The sequence below is a fragment of the Narcine bancroftii genome, chromosome 9 (assembly GCF_036971445.1).
Source record: "Narcine bancroftii isolate sNarBan1 chromosome 9, sNarBan1.hap1, whole genome shotgun sequence".
Taxonomy (NCBI): Eukaryota; Metazoa; Chordata; class Chondrichthyes; order Torpediniformes; family Narcinidae; genus Narcine; species Narcine bancroftii.
The window spans coordinates 41,082,322-41,102,831 of NC_091477.1; the positions used below are offsets into that span (position 1 = coordinate 41,082,322).

At 40.8% G+C, this 20,510-nt stretch overlaps 1 protein-coding gene across 3 annotated transcripts in view; it reads left to right on the plus strand.

Moving 5' to 3' along the window:
- The window catches only part of ctnna1 (catenin (cadherin-associated protein), alpha 1), a 110,046-nt gene that overhangs the window by 17,366 nt on the left and 72,170 nt on the right, over positions 1-20,510 (plus strand). For all 3 annotated transcript variants that reach the window (XM_069898885.1, XM_069898887.1, XM_069898886.1), the window contains exons 4-7: positions 7,102-7,268; positions 7,836-7,955; positions 9,671-9,940; positions 15,519-15,722. In XM_069898885.1, coding sequence (XP_069754986.1) covers positions 7,102-7,268; positions 7,836-7,955; positions 9,671-9,940; positions 15,519-15,722 — 761 coding nt within the window. The remainder of the gene's footprint in view (positions 1-7,101; positions 7,269-7,835; positions 7,956-9,670; positions 9,941-15,518; positions 15,723-20,510) is intronic.

The following is a 20,510-nucleotide window of genomic DNA, read 5'->3' on the forward strand; positions in this document are numbered from 1 at the left end:
TCGCATGCAGCCATCTTCAATGCAAACTCCGGGAGATCCAAAATGAGTGGTGGACTAGCCTCGCCAAACGAACCCAGCTTAGCGCTGACATTGGCGACTTCAGGGGTTTTTATGAGACATTAAAGGCAGTGTACAGCCCCTCACCCCAAGTCCAAAGCCCTCTGCGCAGCTCAGACGGCGAAGTCCTCCTCAGCGACAAGATCTCCATCCTCAATCGATGGTCAGAACACTTCCAATCTCTTTTCAGTGCCAGCCGCTCAGTCCAAGAATCCGCCATGCTCCAGCTCCCTCAACAACCCTTGTGTCTAGAGCTGTATGAGGTCCTTACCCTGGAAGAGACATAAGGCAATTGAACAACTGAAAAGTGGCAAAGCAGCAGGTATGGATGGAATTTCCACCCCCCCCCCCCCCCCAAGAGGTCTGGAAGGCTGGCAGTAAAGCTCTGGATACCAACTGCATGAGTTTTTCATGCTCTGCTGTGACCAAGGAAAGCTGTCTTAGGACCTTTGTGATACCATCATCATCACCCTGTACAAAAACAAAGGCGAGAAATCAGACTGCTCAAACTACAGGGGAATCACGCTGCTCTCCATTGCAGGCAAAATCTTCGCTAGGATTCTCCTTAATAGACTAATACCTAGTGTCACCGAAAATGTCCTCCCAGAATCACAGTGTGGCTTTCGTGCAAACAGAGGAACTACTGACATGGTCTTTGCCCTCGGGCAGCTCCAAGAAAAGTTCAGAGAACAAAACAAAGGACTCTACATCACCTTTGTTGACCTCACCAAAGCCTTCGACACCGTGAGTAGGAAAGGGCATTGGCAAATACTAGAGCGCCTCGGATGCCCCCCCAAGTTCCTCAACATGGTTATCCAACTGCACGAAAACCAACAAGGTCGGGTCAGATACAGCCATGAGCTCTCCAAACCCTTCTCCATTGACAACGGCGTGAAGCAAGGCTGCGTCCTCGCACCAACCCTCTTTACTATCTTCTTCAGCATGATGCTGAAACAAACCATGAAAGACCTCAACAATGAAGACGCTGTTTACATCCGGTACCGCACGGATGGCAGCCTCTTCAATCTGAGGTGCCTGCAAGCTCACACCAAGACACAAGAGCAACTTGTCCGTGAACTACTCTTTGCAGACGATGCCGCTTTAGTTGCCTATTCAGAGCCAGCTCTCCATTGCATGACGTCCTGTTTTGCGGAAACTGCCAAAATGTTTGGTCCTCCATCAGCCAGCTCCCCACCATGACTACCAGCCCCCCAACATCTCCATCAGGCACACTGAACTCAAAACGGTCAACCAGTTTACCTACCTTGGCTGCACCATTTCATCTGATGCAAGGATCGACAGAGATAGACAACAGACTCACCAATGCAAATAGCGCCTTTGGAAGACTACACAAAAGAGTCTGGAAAAACAAACACCTGAAGAAACACACAAAGATCAGCGTGTACAGAGCCGTTGTCATACCCCCACTCCTGTTCGGCTCCGAATCATGGGTCCTCTACCAGCATCACCTACGGCGCCTAGAACGCTTCCATCAGCGCTGTCTCCACTCCATCCTCAAAATTCATTGGAATTACTTCGTCACCAACATCGAAGTACTCGAGCTGGCAGAGTGCGCAAGCATCGAATCCATGCTGCTGAAGACCCAACTGCGCTGGGTGGGTCACGTCTCCAGAATAGAGGACCATTGCCTTCCCAAGATGGTGTTATATGGCGAGCTCTCCACTGGCCACCGAGACAGAGGTGCACCAAAGAAGAGGTACAAGGACTGCTTAAAGAAATCTCTTGCTGCCTGCCACATTGACCACCGCCAGTGGGCTGATCTCGCCTCCAACCGTGCATCTTGGCGCCTCACAGTTCGGCGGGCAGCAACCTCGTTTGAAGAAGACCGCAGAAGCCACCTCACTGACAAAAGACAAAGGAGGAAAAACCCAACCCCAACCAACCAATTTTCCCTTGCATCTGCTGCAACCATGCCTGCCTGTCCCGCATCGGACTTGTCAGTCACCAACGAGCCTGCAGCAGACGTGGACATATCCCTCCATAAATCTTTGTCCGCGAAGCCAAGCATGTACAATTTTTTTTAAAATTGAGATTTTAAGAAATAAAAGTTTCATAATATTAGGCCTACTTAATATAATTTTATTAATCTATCATACTATTGGCTGAACCTGCATATTCATTTTCAGTAATTCATGTGAAAGGACACCAAGGTTTTTTTTTTGATATACACACCCATTCTCTCAATAGTTAAATAATATTCCACTTAAAAAAAAAATCTTTTAACTTTTGTGGAAAATGAAAGTCCTATTGTTCTATCTGCCTATTCACTGAAGTTGCTACATCTGCTCATAATTCACACTGTGACCCTGTTTTTACCATGTGCAGACTTGGAGAGCTTTTGATTTCTGCCTCCAAATATTGATAAGTAGGTTATAAATAGTCAGATCCTTAGCACTTATCCCTGAGGCACCCTCATTCAGAAAATGATCATAATGTTTTTTGTCCATTGATCAATCATCTTTCCACACCCTGGTGCTATACCAATGTTATGCACTTCCTCTTTGGCTTGGCTTCGCGGACGAAGATTTATGGAGGGGGTAAAAGTCCACGTCAGCTGCAGGCTCGTTTGTGGCTGACAAGTCTGATGCGGGACAGGCAGACACGGTTGCAGTGGCTGCAGGGGAAAATTGGTGGGTTGGGGTTGGGTGTTGGGTTTTTCCTCCTTTGCCTTTTGTCAGTGAGGTGGGCTCTAATTTGTTGATTAATCTCTTTTGTGTGTCATTTTACAACAAAATTGTCAAACGTGCGTTCTCTTTCATAAATGGCTTGCTCTGCTCCATTTTATTAGTTTTTTTCCAGGTATACTAACACTTTCCCTGATGCAGATGACTGGATTCTGATATTTAAAAACTAACAAATTCATATTAATTTCATCAGCATGAACTTATTTTGAACTAATTTGATAACCCTTGCCCCTCCTGTATGTCCTCAAAGGTTTTCAGGGAAGCCCGACTCATTAAATTTTAATTGTTCTGCAGTTCTGTTTTCTCTATTGTGACATCTTTCTCTATCCAGAAGGGGATTTGCGTCAACATGAGCTTCTATTTTCATTTTTCAGTACATGTTAATGATTCTACCTTTCTGCTGTCCCTTATCAATGTCCTGGTCTTCCTTTGCTGAACGTTCAAAACATACCGGGGATGGGCAACATGGACTTGTGGGCCAAAATGGCCTATTACTGTGTTGTATGTCTATTTTTAAAAATAATTATAATCACAAGGTATTACAACTTTATTGAAAATTGATTACAGATTGCATAAAAATGGAGATCATCTAAAAAGAAAACAGATCGGACTTTAAAAAAATGCTTAAAAGGGTAGAAAGTTTTGGGGAGAAGTGTGGGACAAATATTTTATGCAAGTGCGAGGTCCCTTGAATGAGTTGTCAGGTGAAGTGGTGGTGTGAAAGTAGACCTACAACACAGATACAGTAGTAGCTTTTAAGAGTCTTGAATAGACAGAAGAATGTGAAGGAGGTGGAGGGTTATCTATCAAGTGCAAGCAGCAGAGTTTTAATTTGGTTTAAAGATCCTGATTTGTACAGACACATGGGTTGAAGGGCTTGTTCCCATGTGTACTGTTCTATAGTCTAAAAAAACACTTAGTTTATTTTAGCACTTGTTGTCTTGCAATTCTGGGGAAGCATCTTGGGGATGTGATGTGAGGTTTTGTTTGATATGTGGCATAAGGACACAGTCCAAGGGATTAATGCATAATATGTTATTGAGGAGGAAAGCAGTAGGTATAAACAGAACCTCCACATATCTGAAATAAAAACTAAAAATGCTGGAAATGTGCTTGAAAGGTTAAAATCCAACTGAATGTGGGGATGAGGTTGGAAAGAAAATGTACACTGAAAGAAGGATTGGCTGTATGGGGAAGGGGTGTATTGCTATTGTTTTATGTTTGGAAATGTATATATATTCTTCATGTTTGGTGACCTTGTATTCTCTAAACAATATGTTCTTGTTCTATAAAACTGTTTTTAAACAAAAACTGAAAGAGAAGAACAGTTAGTATCGCGGTTAGTGCAACACCTTTACAGTGCCAGCGATTGGGACCAAGGTTCGAATCCGGGGCTGTCTGTAAGGAGCTTATACATTCTCCTCATGTCTGCGTGGATTTCCTCTGAGGGCTTTGGTTTCCTCCCACTGTTTAAAACCTACCAGGGGTGAAGGTTAATTGGGTGGCATGGACTCTTAGGCCGAAATGGCTTGTTACTGTGCTGTATGTCTAAATAAAATCTAAAACAGGGAGTGCTCAGCAGATCAAGCTGGGGATCTCCAGGAGAAGAAACAGGAAAATAAACCAAAAAAAACTCAACCAAATCCCAGATGGATGTCAAATAGACAAATCCAGATAGCTAAAATTGTAGAATTCATTGTGGAATCTAGGAGGCTGCAATGTTCCCAGATGGAAGATGCGGTGCTGTTGTTCAAGCTACAGACCCAAATCTTAGTATGGGATGGGGAATTAAATTACTAAAGGTTACCCATATGTACCGAACACAAGTTCTCCTCAAAATGTAGAGGAGACCATGTGGTCAACACCCAAATGCAGTTTACTAGATTGCAACAAATGCAAATAAATCGCAGGTTCATTTGGAAAGACTGGGTCCCAGAAGAGATGAAAAGACAATGTTGCGTTGCTTGCAATTGCAAGGAGATGTGCCATAAGAAGGGGGGTGGTTAGTGAAAAGTGGACCAGAGAGTTGTGAAGAGAATGATCCATGTGAAATGCTGAAAGGGGAAGAGAAGGCTTGATGACTCTGGCAACACAAATTGTGGAGGGTGATCTGTTCATTGCAAGCAACAGAGGAACTCTGCTCTTATCTTGGAGTGAACTGGGTCATGGGAAGTGGATGAGATAGTCAAAAGTTTTGAGGCCATGTTTGAGGAAGAAAGAAGGCATTTCAGAAGCATCTGTTTGGGAAGTCTCATCAGAGCAAATATGATGGAGACAGAAGAACTGGGAGAGTGGAATGTAGTCCTTGTAGGTTGAACAAGATGAAATAGCCATTGGAGTTGATAGGCTAGTTTTTAACAATCGTGAAAATGTGTGTTCTGAGATGGAGTTGGAGATCCATGAGGTGTTGATGTTAGCCTTGCATATCCTGGAGCAGGCATGAATGAAGCAGTTTCTGTTAGTCAGGTTACTGATAAATTCCAGTGAGTTTTTTCTGGAGATAGATGCATGTTTATTCTGCACCCCCCTCATTAAAGGCCTGCTTGCTCTAATTAGGAGGTGGATCTTTCTGCTATATTTGCATTGATTTCTGCCAAAACATCTTTCACTATATAGTACTTGCAAAAATTTGTTGTTCCTCCTGGATTCTTCCAGCCTACACTAGCGAAAATCTAGGAAATTTCATTCCATGTTATGGCAGTGTCAAAATTGTCAAGTTAGATTTTTCATTAATCTCAAATACTAATATTCTTGATTCATTTTTAAAGTATTTTTTCACAGTGGATTAATATCATATTTGTAACGATTTATTGGATTAAGATCATCCTCAATGTCTGGGATTAAGAATGCTTAGGAATGAGATTTGAAGATAAAATTTTCAGATGAAAATTGGTATTGCTTAACTACAATTTAAGGTGGTACATAGAACACTTATGCCCAAATTTAAATAATCTTGTTTTTAAGCAGATATTGATTTACTATGTGAGAGGGGTAACATTTTTGAAGCTTCACTGATCTATATGTTTTGGGAGTGCCAAAATTTAGAGAGATTTTGGAAAGATATTTTCCAAGCTTTATCAATGATTTTTAAAATCAAAATAGAAGCATGACCTTTAATTGCTTTGTTTAGTTTTTCATGTGAGCCAGATATACTTCTGTCTGCAACTCAGGAGAAAGTTTTAACCTTTACCACACTGATAGTCAGATGAGCAATTTTATTGAAATAGATAGATAACTCTTCACCGACCCATACACAATGGTTATATGATGAAATATCCTATTTAAAATTGAAGAAAATTAGATACAACATTAAAGATAAAAAGTTTTAATGTGTAAAGATGTGGGGGCCATTTATAGAATGCTATCATGATTGATGCCTGAAGTTCAATGTGGAAAAACAAGGTAAATATTGAGGAGAGACAATATAGAATAAAGAAACTTATTCTTCCGAGGGGGCAGGTTGAGAAGCATCTGGAATATTGGCACAATTCAATGGAAATAGAAGGGCAGATTGAGCAAATGGTTAAGGTGAATGGGCATTTTGGGCTTCAGAGGAAGTTTTACTGAACCTGTACAAAAGACTGCCCTAGCCTTAACCAGAGTGTTGTTTTAAATTTCTGGTTGCCACACAATGTTAAATATGTGAGGCATTAGAAGATGTTTAAAGATCTATGAGAATAATTTTTGGGAGGAAGGATTACCATTAGAAGGATAGATTGGAGCAAAAGGGCTGATTTCATTGGTGAAGAAAAGATGAATGGAAATTTAATAAAAATGATGATGGGGGCTGATGATGATAAAAATAGATTGTGGTGCCTTGTTCCTTTGATTATAGGCTGAGAATTCAGAGACCTAAAATAAAGAAGAGAATTGAGAGTGATGTGAAATTTTTTTTAGCAGTGTGAGTGGAATGTGGAAGACAGTCTACAGATTTCGTAGGGAGGTTTCAATGTGTCCTTCAAGATGGAATTGGATAAATGTATAGGAAGAATTTGCAGAGAAATCATCAATGGATGGTACCAGGGAGCTGTACTGCTACAGACCCTGGATATGGGTTGAATTGTGGCAGCTGGATTATAGGTTGTCTTGGGAAGGTGAAAATATCTTGTGTATTAGATTTGGAGTGCAGTGAGACTGGGTGAATGCAATAAGTAATATACATACAAGGCTCTACATATACTCTAATCCTCCTAATCCCTCCTTGCATAGTTCTTATCAGTTACAACTTTGTTCTATATTTTGAGTTCCTTTTTTAATACCTAAAATGTGATGTAAATTTTAATAATATTTGAATTAATATTTCAACTTCTAAATTTACAATTTTAATTATAAAATACAGGTGAATCAATGAGGAGTGCTTCCTCCGAATTTGCAGAGGATCCTTGCTCTGCTATGAAGAGAGGCAACATGGTTCGAGCTGCAAGAGCATTGTTGTCTGCTGTTACTCGCCTTCTTATCCTGGCTGACATGGCAGATGTTTACAAACTACTTGTTCAACTGAAAGTTGTGAGTTATGTGCTAAATTTTCCAATTTAATTAGAACTTTCTAATCTCGATTTAAAATTTAGTTTAGATTGGATACATTTTTGTTTTGACTGGAGTAGTTTTATGGCTACTATTGATCTAATTTTTGGCAGTAGGAGAATAATACAATTTGGGAATACTTCAGAGATACTGGATGCTAATTGATCAGTGGTCAGTATCTTTCAACGGGGCAGATTTCAGTTAGCCCTGTTCAATATTTTTTAGTTCCCTTAAAGGTTCGCCTATTCCATTCGTTCTTATAGGCCTTGAGTCTTGCAGATCGATGTTCCAAATGAACTTGGAGGTTAAAGTTTTAATTTTAATTCTTAAATTCTGCAAAAGTAAATGGAATAAAACTGGAGAGAAAAAAATCATTTACAAAACCTATATTTAGAGTTGTGAAGACATAAGCAAACAGGTCAAGAATCCATCTACGTTAATTTATTAGCACTTGGTTCAGAGCATAATTAATCCAATATTAAGAATTTCATGTTTGGAGATGTTGTACTGCATTCTCTTTAGGTCTTTAAGTAATGTTTGGTTTTCCAGGTTGAAGAAACCCTTGTAAAAGTGAGAAATGCTAACAATGAGCAAGAACTTGGGATACAGTTTAAGGCATTGAAACCAGAAGTGGACAAGCTGAATCTAATGGCAGCCAAAAGACAGCAGGTATGAACAATATATTTGAGTTTTAGAAATTTGAAAATTATTTGAATGTCTACATAAATAGAACTAAAGAACATTTGGGAAACCTGTTATACTTAGTATATTAGCAATGGCAGATGTGTAATTAATATATTACCATGACCCTGTTTTAATGTTTCTATTTGGCATTAATAAATCATAACCTTGTTGGAACAGATAATGTGCTGGAAGTACTCAGTGGATCAATCAGCACCTGTTGGGGAGGGGCTGGAAGAGGAGTTGTTGATGTTTTGGGTTGAGATCTTGTATCAGCACTGACTGAAGCGGGAAGATGACGACTATAAAGAGGAGAGGTGTTACTGAAAAGTGGAGGACGTTTCAGGTGTTGTGGAACGGAAGACCTCTCAGAATCACAAACGGCAATGAGGATGAGTATTGAAAGGAAATAGATCAGCTCGTTGAATGGTGTAATGACAATGTGCTCAACATTAGCAAAACCAAGAGATGATTGTTGACTTCAGGAGGAAGGAACATGACCCACCCCTCATCAAAGGCTCAGTAGTGGAGAAGGTCAAGAACTTCAAGTTCCTGGGTGTCAAAATCTCTGAGGATCTGATCTGGAGCCTCCATGTTGATGCAATCACAAAGGCGGCTCGCCAGCGTCTATACTTTGTGAGGTATCGGACAAAATACGTCATTGAAGACTCTCGTAAACTTCCACATGTATATTGTGAAGAGCATTCTGGCTGGTTGCATCACTGCCTGGTGTGGAGGTGCCAACTCTCAGTACAAGAATAAACTCCAGAGGGTTGTTAACTCTGCCTGTAACATCACAGACACCAGACTTCATCGAGGACATCTACAAGAGGAAGTGTCTTTAAAAAAAGCAGTCTCTATCCTCAAAGATCCACATCACCCAGGCCATCCCCTCTTCACTCTGTTACCATCGGGGGAAAAGGTACAGGAGCCTAAAGTCGAACACTCAACGACACAAGGACAGCTTTTTCCCCGCTGCCATCAGATTCCTGAATAATCAATGAACCCAAGACACTGCCTTACTTTTCGTGCACTATTGTTTTTATTATTTTATATTAACGTTGTAAGGTGGTTATAAAAGGAATGTTTGATCTATGATGTTGCTGCAAAATTTTATGACTTGTTCGTGACAATAAATTCTGATTTTAAAGCAGAAGCCATGTTGACTGAGAAAGGATGGCATCCTTGCAAGCCATACTGTGGGAATAAGTGTAATCTAATTAGTTGAAGGAGTTGATGAATTTGTAATGAATGTCAGTGGTAGATTTGTCTTCTGCGATGGATGTTAATCTTGGCTTATTTGTCATTTTAAATTTTGTTTTAAAATGCTATATTAAAACAAGTTGTGTATAACCCATGTGATTTTTTTTTGGGTAACTTTATCTCAGCATATTTTTAGATGGCCCTCGACTCCTCAACTTTGTTTTAAATGTTTTATTTAATGAAAAGCTGATGAAAACAGTCATCTGAAGCATGTTGGATACTGAGTGTGACAGTCCAAGACTAGGTGGTTATATACTTTCAAAAGCAATGCTGATATTAGTGGACAGCAACACCTATGATCTAAGTAAAATCACAACAAGTTGACTGCCCACTGATGGTTAGGAAATAAAAATGTAATAAAACATCATTTCCACTTATCTATTAATGCAAATTTATATCCTAGTGCAAGAATAAATAGCTAATTGTGTGGTGTTTTATAGGAATTAAAGGACATACATCATAGAGACCAAATGGCTGCTGCACGAGGAGTTCTGCAGAAGAATGTCCCTATGCTGTACACTGCTTCTCAGGCATGTCTCCAGCATCCAGATGTGGCTGCTTATAAAGCTAACCGGGATTTGATCTATAAGCAGCTAACGCAGGCTGTTACTGGGATTTCAAATGCAGCACAGGCAACTGCTTCAGAGGATGTTAACCTTGGTCAGCAAAGTAGTGCTGGTGAACTGGCAGATGCCCTAAATCGGTTTGATGTAAGTAGTTTTCGTTTTTTGAACTGGGTGCTGATCAGTAGAGTTCAGGAACTTCTCTCTGTCTTTATCTCGGGAGACAAACTGTCCACCGACATATTCCACAAACCCTCCCAACTCCCACAACGACCTGGATATACTTCCTCAAATCCTGTCCCCTACAAGGATTCCATCCCCTTCTCTCAATTTCTGTTTCCCGAGATAAAATCTTCCAGTCCCGATCTTCCAAAATGTCTACTTTCTTCCACTAAAGTGGTTTCCCCTCCACCACTATCAACTCGGTCCTCACCACTTCTTTTTCCTGCTCAATCTGCCCTGACTCCCTCTGCACCCAGACACAACAAACACAGAATCTCCTCATCTTCACCTACCACCACCAGCTTCAGCATCCAACACATTATCTGCTGGAATTTCCGGTGCTTACTACAGGATCACATAGGAAGTAGGAACAGGAGTAGGCCAAAAATGGCCCATCGAGCCTGCTCCACCATTCAATACGATCATGGCTGTTCTAATTTATGACCTAACTCCACCTACCTGCCTTCTCCCCATATCCCCTAATTCCCCAGATACCTTCTCTCTTCGGCCTTCCACAGGGATCTCTCCCTCTGCAATTCTCCCATGCACCCATCCCTTCCCACCCATCGAACCCCTGGTACCTTCCCCTGTGCCTGCAGGATGTGCAACACTTGAACCCACACCTCCTCCCTCACCACGGTCGGGGCCTCAAACAGGCCTTTCAAGTGAAGCAACACTTGTACATCCAGGGAGACTGGTCGCAGACTGGGAGCTTGCTTCACTCAGCACCTCTTCAATTCGCAACCACAGCAATCTCCCAGTGGCCAACTATTTCAATTCCGAGTCATGGTCCCACACTCATATGTTTGTCCGTGGCCTTGATTTCCCCCTCCCCCTTTTTCTGTCTTTCCAGTTTCTCTACCCACCCAGCCATCCCTCCTCCCCAGCATTGCTGCTATCCCCTTCCTCCTGTCTCCACCTATCATCTCCTGTCTTTGCCCCTCCCCCCCCACCTGCCTTTTGTTCGGATGCCTGTTGGGATTTTCTCATACTTTGATGGAGGGCTCAAGCCTGAAAAGTCGGTTCTGTATCTCGACTGTTGCTACATAAAGGTCACAGTTTGACCTGCTGAGCTTCTCTGCATTTTGTGTTTTTTTTATTTCAATCACATTGTCTACAGAATTTTGTGATTTACTTCTTTCCATTAGAGGTAAGGAAGTCCATTGTGATAAACCAGTTCTCTGAAATATTTTAATTTCTTGCACATGATCATGGTTCATTCTTGCTTGCTAATGAGCACACAGCAACTTCATTTAAACTGAGGAAAAAGTGTGTAATTAAAGATTTAGCCATGGAAAAAAATTTTTTTAAATTTCCTGATCAATACCTAGCGTACAAGCTATTTCAGTGGATACTGGTCACTTTAGAACCATATAACAATTACCACAGAAACAGGTCATATCGGTCCTTCTAGTCCACACCGATTTAAGTGAACTCCACTAGTTCCACCTACCTGCTCCCTGCCCATAACCTTACAACCCCCACACATCCACACACTCATCCAACCTTCTTTAAATGACAAAATTGATACTGCTGCAACCATCTCTTCTGGAAGGTCATTCCACTCAGCCACCATTCTCTTGAGTGAAAAAGCTTCCACTTATGTTAATTTTAAAGTTTTGCCCCCTAACCCTCAACTTATGACCCCTTGTTCCAATCTCTCGTATCCTCAAGAGGAAGAGCCTATTTACATCAACTCTATCTATTCTCCTCATAATTTTATATACCTCTATCAAATCCCCCCCTCAATCTTCTGCGCTCCAATGAATAAAGACCCAGTCTTCTAAATCTTTCTCTGTATTCTAGATACTGCATTCTAGGCAACATTTTAGTAAATCTCTGCACCCTCTCTATTAATATCCTTGAAAAGTTTTTTAAAATGTTTTAACTTGAGTTCAGTGTCAAACACAACTTCTAACTCTGAAGTAGGCTGCCTAATGTTTGGTAAACTTGAGTTAATTAGGAACAGTTGTTGGTTAATAAGGAATGTGTTGAGTTTGAAATAATTAATTTTATTAATAATCAAACCTTTGCCTTGTGAATGGCCCCACTCTAAACTTGTTACACTGCTCACTAATGGCCATCCTTAGAATTACCATCAATGTGTCCACAGTCGTACTCATTTAACGTTCCTTATCTGTATCATGAGGTTATGTTTGTGACTGCCTATTCTAAAAAGTAATGCAAAAGTTTCATCTTTAAAATGCAAGAAACAGGAGCAGGAGTAGGCCATCTAGCCCATTAAGCCTTCTCAGCCATTCAATAAGATCGTGGCTGATCTGGCTATGGACTTGACTCCACTTACCTGTCTGTCCTCAATTCCCCCATTTGGGGAAAAAAAATCATCAATCTCCCCTAATATGAACTTTCAGCTCACTACAAGCTGGTAAGTACACTGTTGAACCTAATTTTTCCCACTAGTATCCTCTCAATTGTCCATATTTATGTCTTAATTGTTGAAATTACATTGATTGGCCTTGTTCATAACAGTCTTCTACATTTTTACTACCATGATGAAACCAAATATTTAAAAATTGGCCGTCTTTAACAAAAGGTATAAGATTAGATTTTTAAAAATATTTTTAATATGAAAAATATCAAGCTGTGACTAAAAATATATTCAGTAAGGCAGCCTCTACTGTTTTCTTAGGCAAAAAAAATGCACTTCTCTATGGGAGAAGCAGTTCCTCCTTATCTCTTGTAAATCTAATTTCTTGATGCTATGACCTCTAATTTCATTTGCACTTGCCAGTGGAAGCAACCACCCTCCTTCTATCTTATCTATTCTTTTCAGAATTTAATACATCGTGATAAGAGCATCCATCTAAACTCTAGCTACTCTCCTTCATTTTTGGAATCAACATGGTGAACCTCCTCTGCACTGCTTCCAAAGTCACTATATCTTTTCTCAATTATGGAGACCAGAACTTCAGCAATACAGGTGTGGCCTCACCATTCCCTGGTATGGTTGTAGCGGAACCTTCCGGCTTTTAAAATTGATCCCTTTAACAATGAAGGCCAGCTTCCCATTTGCTTTTTTGATTACCTGCTGCAACTGCAAACTAACCTTTTGCGATTCATCTACAAACTTTCCCAAGTCTCAATAGTATGCTGCAATTTTTAACCATTTAATTAATGGTCCAATCTTTTATTTTCTTTTTCTTGGTCACTTAACTTATCTCTGTCCCTCTACAGACTCTCTGTGCCATCTAGACAATTTGCTTTTGTGTCATTTGATCTTCACCTTGCTGTAAATGTTTTTTTTCTGTTGCTTTTTCTCTACTTATTTCTCTCAGTTGCTAAGTTATTGAGCAGAATCCATCATAGGCTCTACAGCCATCTTGCTTGCGCTTTGTGTAAATGCTCTATCCCATCGTTCAGTTGTGACTTTGTTGCATCTTAGCTAATTATTTTTCTACACTGTTGATTCAATGATCCAAAATTGGTTTTATTCTAACTTTTTTTCCTGACGAGTCTCAGTCACATCTGTTCCATTTTCAGTATTACTGTTCTCATCATCTTGCACCTAGAACAAGTATAGGTTCTCCTTCAATTTATTAACTTTGATAGCCTTCACATTTAACAATTTCAGTTGATTCTGCCACCAGATACATTGTCTTCATTCCTGTTCAACATTCCAAAGTGCTCTCAAATGTGAGCACATGATGTCCACTGAGTTTTGGATGTTTTTTTCTAAAATTTCCCCCTTTTCCCCAGGCCAAGAGTTTTGTAACAGATCAGTGTTCTTCAGAGTAGTGACATGTAAGGTGCTAGTATAAATAGCAGTTAATTAGAGGTGTCCTGGTGTTGGAACTGAAATAGTGCACTAGTTCTATGGTGCTCTTTTAGACTTTATACCCTCCCTGGATGTGATAATTGTTTGAAAGTGGTTTATAATCGATTCTAATTTTGGGAAGAGTCTTTGATTTGTAAGTATTGAACTGAGAATTTGATTTTAACAAAGTAAATTCTTTTTTTAAAAAAATGTACATAGTCATAATTGTACAGCATGGAAAAGAGCCCTTTGGCCAAACTAGTTCATGCAAAACAGTCTTGTTTGCTTGTGTTTGACCCATAAATAATGCTTGAAACCTTTCCTATCTATGTACCTGGCTAAATACCTTTTCAATGTTGTAATTGTAGCTCACTGTCAGTTTTTATATTTTAATTGCAAAGTTGGTTCTTTTATATGCCAATTCTTTATCTTTGCATGACTGGAGACTTTATTTAGGGTTTAAATATAGCAATATTATAAAATATTTTGAGTAACTTGAAAGCTGCCATTGTGCAGGAAAAATAAAATTGGGCACAATATTTTTTAACTCTTTACTCTTGCAATAAATAGTCTATCAGCTGATTTAATTAATTGATCATATTTTGAGGATGCAACATTTCATCACTGAATATTAATTGTGCAAGTGTTCAGAGATAATTAAAATACACCTTTAAATATCTTGCAAAGCAATTACATCTGTGGAGCTGCTTTTGGATACATGCATCCACTCTCTGACATTAGAATGTTGGACATTTGATTTGTAAGATTATTGCATAAGATATGTCAGGGTTTAATATAATTGAGAGATTATGATCATGGGTGTTACTCTGCATATTTTCCAATGGTTACAGCAGTGATTCTCAACCTTTTTCTTTCCACTCACATACCACTTTAAGTAATTCCTACGCCATCAGTGCTCTGTGGTTAGTAAGGGTTTGCTTAAAGTAGTATGTGAATGAGAAGGGAAGGTTGAGAATTGCTGCTCTAGACCCATTTGTTACTGAAATATTTTGCTTGAGAAAAATTGTCATTGGCCCATTTCCTTTGGAGTTGTGAAACCATGCACATAACGAGTCAATTAGGTACAATTAAAACAGTGGTTAAACTTTCTTTACACCCACATACCACCTTAAGCAATCCTTTACTAATAAGAAAACCACCTATGGGATAAGGATTACTTCAAGTGGTATGGTATGGAAATAAAAAGTTTGAGAACCACTGGGTAAGAGGGTCAACTCTATAATTCAGATATTCAGCATTTAACCAAACATTGAGCTGATTGCTCTTCAAATTTGCATTATTTCACTTTCCTGTAGACCTACGGCTGTTTATAAAAAAAAAAAATTAAATGGATAAGAAGTAGATTGGAATGTAATGATTTGTTCATATTGGTGAACATAAAAATTAATGAGCCTAAATTTTGGGTGTGTTCTTTGACTTGAATGATTCATGAGGATAGTTTCAGTTGATTTGAAATTTGCAGATGGTGGTGCAAAACATTTCTAAAACTGAAGAAGTGGACCTAGCCTATACTTTTTAAATGCACATAAGCAAAAGTGTGCACTTTATTGGATTCGGTTTCTTCCTTCATTGCAATTGTGTACATTGTATATTAATGTTGTACCACCAGTATGAAGAATTTTTTTGTGAAAGTTGATGTTTTGTAATTCCTGCATTTCCCGAAATATCAATCTTTTGTAAATTAAGCATTTTTCTTTGCCCTAACAGAAACAGATAATTGTAGATCCACTGAACTTCAGTGAGGAACGTTTTAGACCATCTCTGGAAGAACGACTTGAAAGCATCATTAGTGGGGCTGCACTAATGGCAGATTCCTCCTGTACACGTGATGATCGACGTGAGCGCATTGTGGCCGAGTGTAATGCAGTACGACAGGCTTTGCAGGATCTACTTTCTGAATACATGGGCAATGTAAGTCGAATGAATTTCATTTCAAGACTTTGCTGTTTTTTGCAATTTGAGTTTTTAATTTAGATATTTAGACTAACAGGCTCTTCCAGCCCATGAGCCCATGCCCCCCCCCACAAATATACCAGTTAACCTACAGCCCTCATATGTTTTTAAAGGGTCAGAGGAGACCCATGAAGACACAGGGAGAATGTACAACAAACTCATTATAGACAACAGTGAATTGCTGTGGCTTTTTCTAAAAATATACAGTTGAATATTAAGAATTATTATCAAATTATTTCACAATGCAGAGTCCAACTTAGAAATCATTGGTCCAGAATTTAAGGTTGTAATGAGAATAAAATTGTCAGCATTGTTGATTATAATAGTCATATTTGTAAAATGATATGTTATATAATTTGATCAATGAAACCTGTAGCCATGGTTGAAAATGTAATCTGTACCTATTGTCCCAGTGATCACTGCTCCTCAGAAAAATGAAATATTGGTATCTAAAAGCTGTCAACACTGAATTGGTGAACTTCATATTTTATGAAAAAATCAGTAAATTAAAATTTTTGAGTGAAGTGTAATTGAATTTTGAATTGCTTGCTAAACAATTTTTATGCTTGGTGACCTTTCCTTTCTGTAGAGAGGAAAAACAGCTTTCTGAAAGGAGTTTAATTCACTCTATTAAATTGAGTTATGACATTTTTAATCAATGTTTAATATCGTATCTAATGTCAATCCATACATTGTACCTTGATTTTTATTGTTCTTTGTATAAAACCTTATATTTTGTGGTTTGCTGTCTGCTGGTGATTGAGAGGTCAAAGGGTGAGTGGGATGAAGAACAGAAGCAGCAGTAAGAAGTCTTGGCACACTGTCTATTTTCTTTAGGATCTTTCAGGTGGCCAGTATACCAAAATGTAAAACCGCATATTCTACCCCTATGTGGCTGATGAGGTACCTGCCTTAATGTGCCGAACGCACTTCCAAGGCGCCGCCAACATCAACCCTCCTCTGGGAGGGATAATTGGCGGATTGCCTTTTTAAAAAAAAAAATTATTTAACTTTTCAAATTATACAAAGAAAAACATAAAGTAAAATAATTATATCCTCCCTCCTCCCCTGTAACAAAAACCCCACTAAAAATCCAAAAAAAACCCCCACCCCCCACCCCCCAAAAAAAACACAAGAACCAATATTCCCCGATTGGTGTGCCAAACTTATTATTAATTTCTATATTAAGAAATTAAAAGCTGCCTGACGATTTCCCCCCCCCCCCCCCCCGCCGCTGCCTGACGGCCGCCCCCCACCCGCCCCGACAACCCAGTAGGGCAGGGGTGGCCAGTGAGGGACGTCGGGACATGGGTGGCCAGTGCAGGTTGTCACAGCTCGACTGGCCACTCCTGCACCGGGGACGCTCTCTACAAAATGGGGCATAGTAATGGCAGTCTTTCCTACCCATAAACCTCCACATAGCTGGAACTGTGTGGGAAACATAGAGCGGTTCCATCTGCATGGGGCATTATGGGTAGGGAAGACAGCCATTGCTATGTTGCATATTTATGACGGGTGGTGTTGCGGCACCAGTCCCCCCCCCCCCATCAGATGCAGAGCACTACAAGATATCAATAGGCCCTTTCAGGTGGACCAGGCAATGCTGTAGCAGCCTTTTAGGGCTGCCACCTGAAAGGTGAGTCTTCAGGTTGGGATCCTCTCCTGCAGCCGCCCTCAAGGCAGAGGATGCACCTGAAAGTGGCTTGAGTGTGTAATGCACTCCAGGACTTTCTAAAATTTTATATCAAAATTTTTAAATTTGGATATACAGAACAGTAACAGGCCATTTTGGTCCACGAGTCTGTGCTGCCCAATTTACACCCCATTAACTTACACCTTGGTACTTTTTGAATGGTGGGGGGATATTAGAGCCCCCAGAGAAAACCCACGCAGACATGGGGAGAATGTACAAATTCCTTACAGACAGCGTGGGATTAGAAACCCAGATTGGTCCTGACTGCTGGTGTTGTAAAAGTGTTGCATTAACCATTATGTCAACTGTGCCGCTCTTTGGTTAATTTCAAACTGGTAACAAGACAAAATTGTGGTCTTGAAATTGAGTTGTGTGTATTGTCCTCTTAGTCATGGAGTCAGCTGTACAGCATGAAAATGGATCATTGGGATCAACTTGTCATATGAAGCAACTTGCCCATCTAAGCTCATATTATTTGGCCAATATTCTTGTAAACTTTTCCAAAGAATATGTCCAAATGTCACAATTTCACTCCAGGCAGGTCATTGCATGCATCCACCAACCACTGTATGGATAAAGTTGCCCCTCAGATCTCTTTTAAATTCCCCCCCCCCTCTTAAACTCTGCCCTCTTATTTGAGACTCTCCTACTCAAGGAGAAAGACTGACGATTTGTATTGTCTATGCCCCTATTAATTTTTGTATATTTCTAAAGTCCCTCCTCCGTCTCCTACACTCCGGGGCGGGGGTGGTGGCGGGAAGTTCCAGCCATCTCCCCCACCCCAGCCTCTCCTTTATAACTCAATAGCTTGTGCTCTTCAGCCCTGGTAAAAATGCTTGTGATTTTGCACCCTTTCTTCAATTGATAATGGAACAATTTCACTGCATACAAGTCTATCCCTACTTACTATCTGTTCAGTTAATGTGAATAGTGCTGATTGGATCGATTATAAGTGAATCCAAAATCTTTCTTTGGCTTGGCTTCGCGGACGAAGATTTATGGAGGGGGTAAAAAGTCCACGTCAGCTGCAGGCTCGTTTGTGGCTGACAAGTCCGATGCGGGACAGGCAGACACGATTGCAGCGGTTGTAGGGGAAAATTGGTTGGTTGGGGTTGGGTGTTGGGTTTTTCCTCCTTTGCCTTTTGTCAGTGAGGTGGGCTCTGCGGTCTTCTTCAAAGGAGGTTTCTGCCCGCCAAACTGTGAGGCGCCAAGATGCACGGTTTGAGGCGTTATCAGCCCACTGGCGGTGGTCAATGTGGCAGGCACCAAGAGATTTCTTTAGGCAGTCCTTGTACCTTTTCTTTGGTGCACCTCTGTCACGGTGGCCAGTGGAGAGCTCGCCATATAACACGATCTTGGGAAGGCGATGGTCCTCCATTCTGGAGACGTGACCCATCCAGCGCAGCTGGATCTTCAGCAGCGTCCACGCAGTCCACGAATCCAAAATAACACTTGGTTAAATCTGCAAGAATTATGTATTGGAAATTATTGGGTTCTGGTCAATTTCAATGTTACTTAACTGATCTTTAATACGATGGCTGTATTTGTAATACAGTAGAGAAACAAACGTGACAGATGCTGGAACAATGAGCTGCTGGAGGAGCTCAGTGAGTCGGGCAGCATTGAGGATAGGAATGCTGAAGGTACTCAGTAGATCGTGCAGCATTCATAGGAGAGGAAGATGTATTATTGATGTTTTGGGGCTGAGCTCTTCCAAAGTGTGAGAAAAACCAGACAGCGCCTGAATAAAAGAAGGAAGGAGTACAGACCGACAGACAAAAGGTAATAATTGGATATGGAGAACAGGCCAGGTGAAAGGAAAAGTAAGAATTGATGGGGGGGGGGGGGAATTGCCTCTGAATATAGAGTTGAGCTAAAGGAGATGGTGGGGGTGGTGGTGGTAATGGTGGAAGAGGAAAGAGAAGCAGAGCTACAGGAATAGAATCACAGGGATAGAAGGAGGGCCTAATGGAAACTAGAGTTCGATGTTAATGGTTGGAGGGTCCCCAAATGGAATGAGATGGTATTTTTTTCTCCAGTTTGCGGGTTGTCTCAGTCTGGCTCACAGTGAACGAGACAAAGGACAGACATGTCAGCAAGGGAATGGAACGGGGAATTGAAATGGGTGGCCACTGGGAGATCCCTGCTATTGCGATGGACAGAGCTGAGGTGCTCAAGGAAACTATTTCTCGGTCTGCATCGAGTCTCTTCAATGTAGAGGAGACCACTGTGTGACATTCGGAGTTCCTCCAGCATATCTGTGTTTTTACTATAATCACAGTGTCTGCAGACTTTCATGTTTTATAGCATTATAGCATTTGGGTTTGGACCCAAAACATTGACTTTTTCTATCCTTTGATGCTGTCTAACCTGTTGAGATCCTGCAACAAAAAGCACAAAACATTGGAGAAGCTCAGCAGGTTACATCAAGTGTCGTAAAGATACATGACTGATGTTTCGGGTTTGAGCCCTTCATCAAAGTATGAGAAAATTGCTGGCAGGATGGATGGCTGAGTGGGTAGAAGAACTGGAAAAACAGGAAATGGGGGGAGGGGGGAATAAAAGGCAAGCAGATTTAATGGAAAGCAGTAAAGTGAATGTTGATGCCATCTGGCTGGAGAGTGCCCAGTCGGAAAATAAGGTGTTGTTCCTCCAATCTGCGGGTGGTCAAGGTGGGATAGTACACAAGGCCATGGACAAACATGTGAGTGTGGGAGCGTGACCCAGAATTGAAGTGGTTGGCCACTGGAAGGTTGCTGTGGTTGTGAATGGAGTGGAGGTGCTGAGCAAAGCGATCTCCCAGTCTGTTGCTTCTCTTGAAAGACCTGTTTGGGGCGAGAAAGGAAGTGTTGCACCTCCTGCTGCCACATGGGAAGGTGCCAGGTGTGTGCTAGGTAGGGAGGGATGAGTGCATGAAGGAATCACGGAGGGAGCAGTCCCTTCGGAAGGCCGAGAGGGGAGGAGAAGGAAATGTGTCTGGTGGTGGGATGCTGGAAATGTTGGAGGGTAATGTTGCATGCAGAGGCTGGTGGGATGATAGGTGAGGATGAGGG